Source organism: Pseudophryne corroboree, chromosome 11 (assembly GCF_028390025.1).
Source record: "Pseudophryne corroboree isolate aPseCor3 chromosome 11, aPseCor3.hap2, whole genome shotgun sequence".
Lineage (NCBI taxonomy): Eukaryota > Metazoa > Chordata > Amphibia > Anura > Myobatrachidae > Pseudophryne > Pseudophryne corroboree.
The window spans coordinates 48260640-48274149 of NC_086454.1; the positions used below are offsets into that span (position 1 = coordinate 48260640).

At 44.8% G+C, this 13510-nt stretch overlaps 1 protein-coding gene across 7 annotated transcripts in view; it reads right to left on the bottom strand.

Annotated features, from left to right (window-relative positions):
* The window catches only part of ANO1 (anoctamin 1), a 303304-nt gene that overhangs the window by 14162 nt on the left and 275632 nt on the right, over positions 1–13510 (bottom strand). For 6 of the 7 annotated variants that reach the window (XM_063944141.1, XM_063944142.1, XM_063944140.1 and 3 more), the window contains 9 exons: positions 9405–9482; positions 7288–7362; positions 6193–6394; positions 5856–5967; positions 5468–5525; positions 5041–5141; positions 4811–4956; positions 3861–4013; positions 168–220 (listed from right to left, as the gene is read on the bottom strand). In XM_063944141.1, coding sequence (XP_063800211.1) covers positions 168–220; positions 3861–4013; positions 4811–4956; positions 5041–5141; positions 5468–5525; positions 5856–5967; positions 6193–6394; positions 7288–7362; positions 9405–9482 — 978 coding nt within the window. The remainder of the gene's footprint in view (positions 1–167; positions 221–3860; positions 4014–4810; positions 4957–5040; positions 5142–5467; positions 5526–5855; positions 5968–6192; positions 6395–7287; positions 7363–9404; positions 9483–13510) is intronic. The other variant, XM_063944144.1, reaches the window with a different exon arrangement.

Consider the following 13510-nt stretch of genomic DNA (forward strand, 5'->3'; position numbering starts at 1 on the left):
GGAGAATTTTTAGAGGAAAAAAAAAATGGAGCAGTTTGGAACTAGGTTTATGCAGATCCAGAACAATCTTATTACAGCTAGAACCCAAACACCATGGCATCCTACTGCAGACAGCCGTCTAACATAAATGAATGAGACAATCACAATGATGAAGTGAAATTACTCACATTTATTATCACTGAAAGCTTGCCAATACCTCGCAGGATGTTATACCAAATACCTGCAAAAGAAACAGTACAGGACAATTATCACTAGCCGCATTAGAATATTTTCCACTAGGGTTAGGTTCACAGTCACTCCTCTTACATACACGCATATTACTGCTCCGTGGAAACATACGTCCGGTACACATAGCAGAGAAGTGTTCATTCTAGCACCCTGCACCTTTCACAACCCGTGCAGTTCCTCTTTCCTACCTGGGGTGTCACTCTCTGCTCTGGCGTTTCCAGCACACTCTGGTATGTAAATTAGTGCTGAGATACAGATCATAGTGTGCTAGAAGCACCAGAGCAGAGTACACCACACCAAGCAGTAAAGAGGATCTGCATGGGTGCTAGAATGAACACTGCTAATCTGTATTACATACAAGGGCAACGCAAATAAACAGCCCTGGATAATATAAAGGGCTGAAAGAATCAAGCAAAATATTCCATAAATATTAAACAGGCCAACAATAAATAATAGTTGCTTAAGGGTGAAAGGTCACATTTAGAAGCAATAGTGCCTAAGATCAGCAATAACTATGTTTAAATTATGACGATTCACAGTGACTACTGTATCTCTCAAAGATACTTTCCAGCTAAAGCCGTGTCCAAAATCTCTGCTTATGATGAGCAGCCAAACAATCCTGGTCCAAATAATCAAGCGTTTATATTATATTATTATTCCTTTAGACTGTAAGCTCTCACGAGCAGGGCCCTCTTCCCTCACCTATACCATCATCTACACAGCCGTTAGCCCTTGCGTTCTGTTGCCCTGCTGCTTATTTGGATATTATGACTTCAGGTGCAGCAATATTTGTACACCTTGTCCATGTCCTGCAATGTTCTGTACTGTAAGTCACTTTCTTGTTCATACGGTTTCTGTTTACGTACTCTGAAGGCGCTGCGGACTCCTTGTGGCGCCATATCAATACAGGATGATAATATTTTCTATTTATAAACTGCTGACTTATTCCGAGGCCAGGATCTGAGCCACATGTAAAGTTGTCATCTGCATGCAGTTTGATTAAAGCGGTATTTTATTGCAAGCTCCTTTGATACAGGTGACTATATAAGTGGGGAAGGACTCCTCAGGAGATGCACGTTCGTTTCGCCAGGACAAGCGATGATTTGCAGAAATATTTAACTAGCAGAACGAGATCTTCCCGATAATGTTACAGCTTATTAATAGCAGAGGGTGCAAGTTATGTAAAGTGCCTCATACCGTTTACTCCATGTCAGAGGCATCGCCAAGCCTTCCTGTGACTGAGAACATTCTCCAGCAAACTTCTCTTTACAATCTCCAGCTGGATGCTTCTCTACACACTGCAAATACCTCACACCGCAGCGGCACTCGTTAAATGCCATCAAAGGAACACGTTTCAGTAGCGTTCTATACAGCTTCTCAGTGTAACGTGTTCTACAGGTCCAGTAACCACCTCGGCACTGGGCAGACGTTACAAACACTTGGAAATGTTTTAATCCAAACTTCTAACACTGTACAGGACGTTATTTTGTAGTACTATTAATCACAGCAGTTTCCCTGCTGAGAATCCAGAAACATCCGATGCTGAGCTTTTATTTTTATTGGTTTCTGTATGTATTCCCGAAGTCATGCACCGGAGTATCGGGGATGTAAGAGAAGGAGTAGTTACTAAATCATTTCCACAGGTGGATGAAACTAAAGAGCCTTATAATATATAGACTGCTTGTAGCATGCGTAGACAAACCAATACTCCAGCAAGTTACATCTTGTTACATATACTGTAAATGTCAAATACGGAGTATCGTACTTTAACAGACCATGATTAATCAAGACGAGTGGCTACAGGACGTTCTGTATTTCCCACTACCCTGCCTGACTCACCCGTCTTTAGTTACATTGCAGCCTCATTCAGGAAATAAATGGGTTTATATAGAAACATGAAATACTATGCACATTGCCACATTCTGCAAAGGGCGACAAAGATAGACTGGCCCAAGTCCGTACAGATAGTGATGCCGCATAGTTCTACATGGATAGTGGCTTTGCACCTGCAGAGATGCCTGCAACTCCGAATACATCATAAACATCCACATTTATTCCTGAGCACAACATGTGGCCACATCTGCGTCTAGCTTGCGTGCTGCGCTGAATCAGCCCAATGGTTTCTGAAAAATCCCGCTCGTAAATGTACGTACTGCATTTAAATGTCCCATTCATAAAATCAGACACGAAAATAAAATGTCATGTTTGTTTTCACATTATGTCAGTCATGTATTTGTGACTTACTGTAGTTTAGCAAATACATTTTTCATTGTCAGTGATCACGCTGTGCTCACGTACTCTCAATACCAAGTGAAGCATCAAACCCCTTTAATGATGAGGTGAGAATTACAGCATTTCCCGAGTTCTGTCTCTATGGTCAGGTTGGGTACGAATTCCTGGCAGTCACTATACCGACAGCGGCATCCTCAAAATACTGACGGATCCCGGTAAGTATTTTAACCTTACCCTACCCCTCCTGCAGCCTATCCCCAACTGTTCCCTTCTGCAGCCTAACCCTAACCGTCCCCTTCCGCAGCCTAACCCTAACCATCCCGTCCCGCAGCCTAACCCTATCCCCTCCCGCAGCCTAACCCTATCCCGTCCCCTCCCGCAGCCTAACCCAAACCGTCCCCTCCCGCAGCCTAACACGTCCCCTCCCGCAGCCTAACCCTAACCAGTTCCCACCCGCAGCCTAACCCTAGCTCGTCCCCTCCCGCAGCCTAACCCGTCCCCTCCCGCAGCCTAACACTAACCGTCCCCTTACGCAAGCCTCACACTAACCGTCCCCTTACGCAAGCTTCACACTAACCGTCCCCTCCCGCAGCCTAACCCTAACCGTCCCCTCCCGCTGCCTAACCCCAACTGTCCCCTATCACAGCCCAACACTAACCGTCCCCTTCCGCAGCCCAACACTAACCGTCCCCTCCTGCAGCCTAATCCTAACCGTTCCCTCCCGCAGCCTAACCCTAACCGTCCCCTCCCGCAGCCTAACCCTAACCGTCCCCTCCCGCAGCCTAACCCTAACAGTCCCCTCCCGCAGCCTAACCCTAACCGTCCCCTCCCGCAGCCTAACCCTAACCGTCCCCTCCCGCAGCCTAACCCCAACTGTCCCCTATCACAGCCTAACACTAACTGTCCCCTATCACAGCCTAACACTAACTGTCCCCTATCACAGCCTAACACTAACCGTCCCCTTCCGCAGCCCAACACTAACCGTCCCCTCCTGCAGCCTAACCCTAACCGTCCCCTCCTGCAGCCTAACCCTAACCGTCCCCTCCCGCAGCCTAACCCTAACCATCCCTTCCCGCAGTCTAACCCTAATCTAGTACTTACCTTCAGGATCAGTCAGTATTCTGACCATCAGGATCCCGCTGTCAGTATTCTTACTGCTGGGATTCTGACTGCATCCTGTATGGTCAACTCTTACTGGCTGCCTGTCCTTTATAGAAGTCTACATCCACCTACTGCTCATAAGACATACATACATTATCACATTGCTGTTTCCTGCCACTCTGTTGTATTTAGTTAGTATTTCTTTAGGCCTGGACTTGCATTAAAAGACTCGAGAAGCCATTGGACGATAGCGAGGAGAACGATTCTACATTATAGCCCCAGCTCCACCAATCACATACCAATGTCTTTCCCTCTGACCGCTACAGGCCTTCTGAGCTCCGTGATGAATTTCTTGGCATCCAGACGAATTTCAATGATGTTGTTGAGTAAGGCAAACAGCGGAGCCAGGGGAAAGGAGGCGACAAACAGAGTGACGAATCCAAACTGAATAACTACAGAGGGGGACAAAAATATAAATTTAGGTGAATACAGTCTAGTGAGCAATAACAATATGGTAAATAAGGAAATAAAACAAACAACACACATGCAAAAAACACATAACTAATTAGGGATACCCATAACAGCCGAATACGGGTTTTCAGACCTGTAGAAAAATGCTCACATTCTTTTATGGATTTAAAAGTAAATGTTAAAAAAATTATAATAAAAACCAGATCCTGTCATCTTTCCAGCACAGCCTGTAACATGGCAGTTAGGAGCTGATTGACTGGTACGTTATCTCTCTGCAAGAGGCTTAAGGGCCCCATACACTAGGACGATAATGCCCGATTTCGGGCATTCGGCCCGATATACAGTATCGGATTAAATCTGGCATTTTGGAGGTGTTTTCGATGCGCGTTCCCGTGAAGGTCGGATCAGCTCCCCTAGTTCGTTAGTGCTGCACTCATGATATGTCGGTTCCCGCAGGCATGGCTCGGATCACCCAAGATACATCGCATGCAAAAGGACAGCATACAATGTATCTTGGGCGAGCCTGCCCCCCCGATGGACATGTCGCGCAAGTGTATGGGGCCCTTTAGAATACCTCTCCCATCATAACCCATGTGTTCAGTATATGCAGCTACTCCAAAGACAGAATTAGATTTCTTCCCCCTACTAGTACAGTGTGTCGCCTCTTGCTAACAATTATAAGGTATTATTCATAACCAGCCTTCCATCCTATGAATGGGTTAAAGATATGAGTGATAAAAAAAAAAATACAAAACTTTTTGACCGGTATCAGACATACTCATTTCCATGTACTCTGGAGTCAGTCCGGCAAAGGGTTCCAGGTTATAATCCATCTCGTAGCGTTGCTTCCTCTTGACGTGCTCCTCATGACCCATGTAGGTCTCTCTCCTTGACTTTATATATCTGATCAGCTTCTTCATCTTCCTAAAGCAATATGTGGGTGTTAAAGACATGGATAAAAGTCAGCTAAAGCCCATAAGCGGTTTATTAGGCAAGACAGAGACTCACGGGATTCCTATCTCAAAGAGATTGTTCTGGATCAGCTGTTTCCCCAACATGATGATGCTCAGCTGGATACACAGTTCCATTAGACAACCACCGGGGGCGCACTGTAGATAAGATGCACATTAATGTACAACGTGCTCTGGCTACTAAATGCATGGACTGCTTTCATGTTATAGACCAGAGCTGGCCAAACCAGTCCTTGAGAGCTACCAACAGTTCACATTTTCCAGACCACCTAGCTGGTGCACAGGTGTCGTCATTACTAATTAAGATGTGCTGCACTCATTCCTAACTGACAATTCTACAGATGTCCAGGAGGCCTGGAAAACATGAACTGTTGGTAGATCTCGAGGACCGGTTTGGCCAGCCCTGTTATAGACTACCTTGGGGATTTCGGACAACAAAATATGGTTTCTATATAGATACATACCTCTTCCATTCTAAATGAACCAAAAATGTAAACATAGTCCCCTGGACGTCCAATAAACCTAAGGACAAGAGGAGAAAGTTTTACATAGGAGTTTTGCCGAAGACACACGGGCTTAGCTAGGTAGACAAATTACGTCTGGTGGCTGGTATTTGTAGCACAATAGCTACTTGCCAGTCATGGGGTGTCTACACTTCCTGAAAGGACTAGTGATCTATATAATATAGAAGCATTCAGGACATACAGAAATGGCTAGGTTACTAAACAGAACACAGGACTGTGACAAGATAGAAAGTAACAGGGTTACCAGCAGACCAATGCATATATATTCAATTCACAGTACAGCACCAGAAGTATACCAAACTGCATACAGGCGACATGCTGCACTTACCGACCCTTGAAGAATGCTACGTAAAAGATGGGTGTATAGGCGTTGACAAATTTCAGGAGGAAAGCCTTGAATATCAAACGTTCTTCGAAAGTCTTGTCCGTTTTTGGAACCTCTGTCCAAACAAAAAAACAAACAAGTGAGAGTCTGAAGGCGTCAGTATAAGGATAACAATTTGCAGGGCCATGTGGGAAGCCCATACTCCTAATCTCATTACACAGCATTAAAAAATGTGCCATATAGATATACAGATCAGAAGCCAGTGACCGTTCTACCATTTCTACAGCTCTATCCAATCTCCCATGCTATCACCACCAAGCAAGAGAAAGGGCAGACCTACCAATCTGGGTGAGCCACCTTGCTATGCATCCATACACCTCATCCAGGATCAGAATCACCACCAAATTGATGATCACGGCGGTAGCCGTCACGGTCACCCTGACATTGGAGCGGGCGGAGGGATTGGAACTCATGGCTAATGCTGCCGCAGTGGAGACCCGGTACACAATGACGCCAAATACGATTGCAAAGGTCAAACCAATCTAGTTTAAGAAAACAGATAGAAAATAAATAATATAAACTTTATTTTATATATATATATATATATATATATATATATATATATATATATATATATATATATATATATATATATTTTTTTTTATTGTATTATATTTTATTTTAGAATGGTAACAGAGTAAGGACATTTCTCTAATATTTTCCAGGAGACAGGGAAAAGTCTGTGCTGCCTAATAAAGAAGATAAAACACTACAAACTACATTTTAATCTTGCACAATCTGCCTGTATGCAATTACTAACCAGGCCCCGCCTACCGGTGTGTCATTGCACTGAAATACATTCCAGGATATCACGCATTACAGCCACTGGAGGAAAACGGGATCCGGTCTGAAGATCGACAGTGTCTAGGTCGACAATGTTTAGGTCGACATGGATGGAAGGTCGACAGGGTTTCTAGGTCGACATGTGCTAGGTCGACAGGTCTAAAGGTCGACATGAGTTTCACATTTTTATTTTTTTTTGGATTTTTTCATACTTAACGATCCACGTGGACTACGATTGGAACGGTAAAGTGTGCCGAGCGAAGCGGTAGCGGAGCGAAGGCACCATGCCCGAAGCATGGCGAGCGAAGCGAGCCATGCGAGGGGACGCGGTGCACTAATTTGGGATCCCGGTCACTCTACGAAGAAAACGACACCGAAAAAAAAAAATCCTCATGTCGACCTTTAGACCTGTCGACCTAGCACATGTTGACCTAGAAACTCTGTCGACCTTCCATCCATGTCGACCTAGTGACTGTCGACCTATAGTGGTCGACCTAAACATTGTCGACCTAGATACTGTCGATAAAACGAACCACACCCGAGGAAAACATGCACGTAGATACAGCTGCTAAGAATAAAAAAAAAAAATTACCATGAAAACGATGCCAACCATGTTTGTAACGTAAGCTGGGACTCTATCCCGCCATGTCAGCTTCTCCTTTTCCGTCTAAAATACAGGAGAGGAACAGAGAATCACTGGTGCATTCTGGGAGAGAGAGATAGTGATAGTGCAAACAAGACGGACAAGACTACACTATAACCACAGCCAAACAAGTGCCAGTGTGTGCGGGATGGAACGGCTTAGTGGTGCAGGGCTGGGAGTGTTGCCTAAAGGGAACCCTACCCTCAGGGGGTGCGGAGAGGATCTACCCACCCAGAAAAGCCTCATTTTGTAGTAAAAGTTACATAACAAAAAATATACCATGCTAATACAGCTGTTTCCTGGTGATTATGTTCAGCGGGTTAGGTAAATTGTGGCTCGCAAGCTGTCGAGTGACTACAAGTCCCAGTATTACCCATAAGCATCTGTCAGAGCACGCTAGGACTTTTAGTTTCTCAGTAACAGGAGGGACACCAACTGACTAGGCTACTAATATAAGACCTATTAGGATAAAAATGTGGGATCTCTTTCTAGGAAACTTATTGGTATAATTGACAATCACCATTCAAAGCCATTCACTTACAACTGGCATATCTGGGAACATTGTAACCATGTCAGTTTTCCAATACCTATCTTTATTAGGATGTATTAGCCTCCAGTGACCTACAATTGTGGAAGTACCTGGCTGATAGAACGTGTCCCTAGTGACAAAGTGCATATTGGTTTTAGTCCAATAAAGATCTACCACCTTCGTGATAGAACCCATTGTCCTAAAACAAAGACTCAGTAAAACGAGTCACACCCCCTTTGTGGAATCTTTGCCTCCAAGTGCACAAGAAAGGATATATCCCTCAAGTATTTAGTATGGGACCTCTGTAATCCACAGGATATGGTTTGATTTTTAGCTACATTAAATTTGATTATTATATTGAATGTTTGTCTTCTTAAACTTTAAAAGGGGAACTACAACCACCTGCAGAAAAGAGCAGGCTCACTTTTTAGCACCAGAAGCCATAAACCAGGGATTATATGGCTTTCTATGGGAGAGGGATAGATGATAGATAGATAGATAGATAGATAGATAGATAGATAGATAGATAGATAGATAGATAGACTAAATACTCAATGTGCTAGGGCCACCCTATGTGCATTGCAGTGGCTTCTGGTGTAGAGGAGGGAGAGGGACAAGAACTACAAAAGTGAACTTCCCATTTAAGTCTCTGAAACAGTTGCGAGTTGACTCTTGCCAGTCACCTGTGCCATGGTGCAGTTGACAAACCCGTCCTCTTTCTTACTGTTGTATAATATGCCAAATCAGCTGGCGAGGGCAACCAATCACATAAGGAAGAGGATGGTACTGCCAACTGGTTGTCAAGGAACGATTTAGTTGGGAGGAAGAGGGCAGAACGTCTTGGTGAAGTTCCCTTCTAAACAGGTGAGGTAGTGGGTTTATATGAAGTGCATGAAAAAGGTCACAACCTAAAGAACAGGTATTTCATGTTTGAGTATACAACCACTAATACAGAGATCCTAACAGCCAAGTTATCATGAGATCATGATCATACCCCGAGTCGGTGAAGCATCGGAACCAGTCCTAAACCTCAGTTCTGACCGCGAGAGTTCCCAGATATGCCATTAAAGGCAATTTATGGATTGCCTAATAGTGATGTGAATGACTTTGAAGTACCAGAGTTCCATGTTCAAGTTGTTTTGTATAAACATACAGGTAGCAGAAGACAACACTAAACCAGTCCACTCATGCATGTTGCGGCATGCACAGATACACAGAACACGTGACACAAGTTGTGCGGCAAAACACAGCCATCCACAGTGAGTATTAGGCATGCACTGACCGAGCTCGGTGACCGGGGTGAGAGGACATTGACGTGATGAAAATAACATGTAAAACTGTAGCAGCCTGAGGGGATCATATGGCAGCTACGCAGGAATGAAACAGCAATTTCTGGCTCAAGACTGACCCTCTACAGCCTGGATGTGGGCAGAGGTCACAATAATCCCCTCAGATTGCTCAACAAAATAAACCATGGTGTGATTTAGTTTTCTCAATAAACCATTTCAGCTCCAAGGAAATTGGGTGTAAAATGTACCAATTTCACCCCAGCCATGGCTGTCTTAACTCTCTGCCTCCACTTGTTTGAGTTGTCCTCAGGATCAGGCTGATGCTTCTGATGGCATTTGAAGGAAACAAAAAGGACCATGCAACAGTATTATAAACCATCGTTCAATCAGCAGAATGAATGAGAAACAGCGTATGTGGGCACTGCCCCTTTTATGTTACAGGTAAAGCCAGGATGGGTCCTGGATGGTTATCAGCCACAGTACAATATCTAATCAGTACTAGCGGTCTAGAGGATGTCTACATAAAATTTCCTGGACCTGGTGTACTCTCCATAGGGTACTATCACACATTTGTCACAAGACACTCCCGATCTGTAACACCCCATATACTCCGGCTGTGTTCTCAGCAACACGGGTGTGCGGTTGGCAGATCCAGACAAGGTTCTAGTCCAAGTTGCAGAGTTTGATTTGTCTGACATGCCAGGGGAAGGAGAGCGCGTTTCCCCCCCAGTGATTTTCAGTTTATATATAAATCATTGAAAACATTTAGGGTGGTGTATCCAATTTCCGGCAAGGTCATATCATCAATAATGCTACTCTATAGGCTACAAGGAAGTATTTGCACTATGGGTGGTCATGAGGTGTCTGAGAAACGGTCAGAACACAGGAACATTGCAGCCATCACCACTAAGTCAACTGCCCCTTCAAATAATAATAAAAAAAATAAAAAAAATATAAAAAGATAAACATTCCTGACTCACCACTGATATATACTTATATTCTGTAAAAATGTTTTCTTGGTAAATTCACTCAACTCTCAAATAGTTATTTGTTAAAGTCCACAGGTTATGTACCCCAACGTTCTCTGACCATCCCCAGGGCTGTAGAGAGTGGCCAAGGGCCCCAATACTAATGGTGGGCGTGGGCAATATGAAGTGGTGTTCCCACAGGCCCTCTTTAGAAATGAGGCAGCACCAGCAGCCGCACAGGGGTATATTTGAACCTCTCAGCAGTTGCTGCAGTGCACCCACATAGTATGGCGTGGAAAGGGGAGAAGGGGACGTGAGGGCGGTGCAAGTGTGTACTCATCAGGAAGTCTCTCCCGGCCTCTGTGGGCATGGCTATGTGGTCTGCAAGAGGTGCCTATGGGGAGACACTTTCTGGTAAGTGCACACGCCCGCCGCTGCTGTACAGAGGTTGCAGTCTGCTACACGATGGGGCAATGTCCCCCTTAGTAGCTGACCAGGGCTCCTCCATCAAGCCCGGTAGTTAGTACATGCTGCTGTCTGCCCCCATCCCCTCTCTGCACCACTGACCACCCCAGCCAAGCCCACAGAGATCGGTAGTTGAGTAGCCCAGTTTATCTTCTCTGCCATTTGTATAGTCCGTGATCTGATCATCGGAGGTACTGTATCTGGTGCAACTTACTGTAGGAAATAGACTAGGCGTGAACAGAGCACCAAATGTTCTAAAATGGAAGAAGATCAGGATATTTTGACAGTTCCGGGCAACGTCAAACAGCATAGCCCAGGTACCAATGCCTATAAATGAGGAAAATGGCAGCCAATCCATCAGCAGTCAACCCAACATAAATGGGTGTTGACTCTCTGTATAGTTACCCAGTTATCAGATGGTTCTAACACTAGTGACACCATTGTGCCTAGTAGTAGAGGTTTTATTGTTGCTAGTTCTTTCTTTAAAATTAATTAAAAAAAAAAAAAAAAAAAAAAAAGTGTATTCAAATTAATAAAAACTAGATTTTGAGAGATCCGGATTACACCCAGTGTAGTAGGGGGATTACAGGTACACACAATGTCAGGTCACAGATCCCATACCGGTCTCTCAGTTTATTATAGTAGATTCCAACACATACAGTAATGTAGTTTTATTTAAAAACTTGACTTCAAAGAAAATCCCTGGATGGCTTTAATGCGAGTGTTACCTAGAGAAAGTTAAGCTTTCCACAGACAATGTATAGAGCAGAGGTTCCCAAACGTGGTCCTCAAGGCACCCAACAGTCCAGGTTTCAGCTATATCCATGGCTCAGCACAAATGGTTAAATCAAATTGACTGAGGTGCTAATTAAGTCACCTGTGGCCAGGTATGGATACATTTAAAACCAGGACCGTTGGGGTGCCTTGAGGACCGCGTTTGGGAACCTCTGGTGTAGAGTTTTGCTACAGGCGCACTAGAGCCAGTGGTCCATCCCAATTGTCTGGCCTTCCCACTGAGATAATGGTGACCAGTGAAGCACGGTGCCTGGTGAGAGTACCGAAGGATGACCATACCCTGCCAACCAAAGGATGACCATAACCTATCTGGTCTTCCTATGGTGGCTGGGGTTGGGGTCTGGCTAAGGGGCAGCACACATACATGTTTTATCCAGTGACGTGGGTTCTAGTCTCAGAATTTCTGTAGCTCTATTTGCATTAGAGTGAATGTTAGTAACATGCAGCTACTAAGCTACACATACAATACATTGAGCAGATCTCAGACACACATCTATGCATAACCAAGATGAATGACCGGAGATTACAATAGGACCATTTCCTCAGTTTACAGGTGAATGTGCATTTGCGCTCTGTAACCTGATCTAAGTCGGCAGATCAGATGCACTTGTACAAACATGGATGACACATTAACGCCGTCACACTCCACAAGGGACCCGACTGGTTTTAGATCACATTACAGAACAAACGACAAAATCACAATAAAAGCATGAACAACTCACAGCTGTCCATTACTCGTGTTTATCCACTTATGGCGGAGAAATTAACATTTCCAGAAACATTACGTAGTGAGAGAAGTCAGGACCTGCCCTGCACGGGGCACAAATCTGCTGCATTATTAATCTGATGTCACTTATTTATTTGGCTGCTGTACCGACTGATTTGATCATTTTGAATTTAAGGTTAAAAGGTTAAGGTTAAAAAAGCAATCATTTACACGCTCTACGAAACGACTCCTCTAAATGTCTGTCCCTCATTAATAGAATGATGGCATAGAGTTTGGAATCCTGCGCATTAGATGTTTTCCAGGTCTCCTCGCAGGATTGCAAGTGAAATCATTTGCTCCACCTGTGGGTCTTTTATAATGTGTCATTGAGTAATGAAGACACCTGTTCAACTGCTAGGTGACCTGGAAAACATGAACTGTTGGGGGAACTTGAGGACAGAGGTTGAGAACCACTGGCCTAAAAGGACCTCCGTGTAACCCACCACCTCCTCATAAGGATGGGGATCTAGCACTGCCGGGGAGGTTAGGATTAGGCTGTGAGACTAGGATCCAGCGTCCCCAGAGAATGTAGGGTTAGGCACCGGGGAGAGGTTAGGGTTAGGCTGTGAGACTACAATTCAGCGCTCCCAGGAGGTTATGGTTAGGCACCAAGGAGAGGTTAGGGTTGGGCTGCAGGACTACAATCCTTCGCTCTTGGGGGGTAATTCAGAGTTGATCGCAGCAGCAAATTTGTTAGCAGTTAGGCAAAACCATGGCCCTCATTCCGAGTTGTTCGCTCGGTATTTTTCATCGCATCGCAGTGAAAATCCGCTTAGTACGCATGCGCAATGTTCGCACTGCGACTGCGCCAAGTAACTTTACTATGAAGAAAGTATTTTTACTCACGGCTTTTTCTTCGCTCCGGCGATCGTAATGTGATTGACAGGAAATGGGTGTTACTGGGCGGATACACGGCGTTTCAGGGGCGTGTGGCTGAAAACGCTACCGTTTCCGGAAAAAACGCAGGAGTGGCCGGGGAAACGGTGGGAGTGCCTGGGCGAACGCTGGGTGTGTTTGTGACGTCAACCAGGAACGACAAGCACTGAAATGATCGCACAGGCAGAGTAAGTCTGGAGCTACTCTGAAACTGCTAACTCGTTTGTAATCGCAATATTGCGCGTACGTCGGTCGCAATTTTAAGAAGCTAAGATTCACTCCCAGTAGGCGGCGGCTTAGCGTGTGTAACTCTGCTACATTCGCCTTGCGAGCGAACAACTCGGAATGAGGGCCCATGTGCATTGCAGGTGGGGCAGATATAACATGTGCAGAGAGAGTTCGATTTGGGTGGGTTATTTTGTTTCTGTGCAGGGTAAATACTGGCTGCTTTATTTTTACACTGCAATTTAGATTTCAGTTTGAA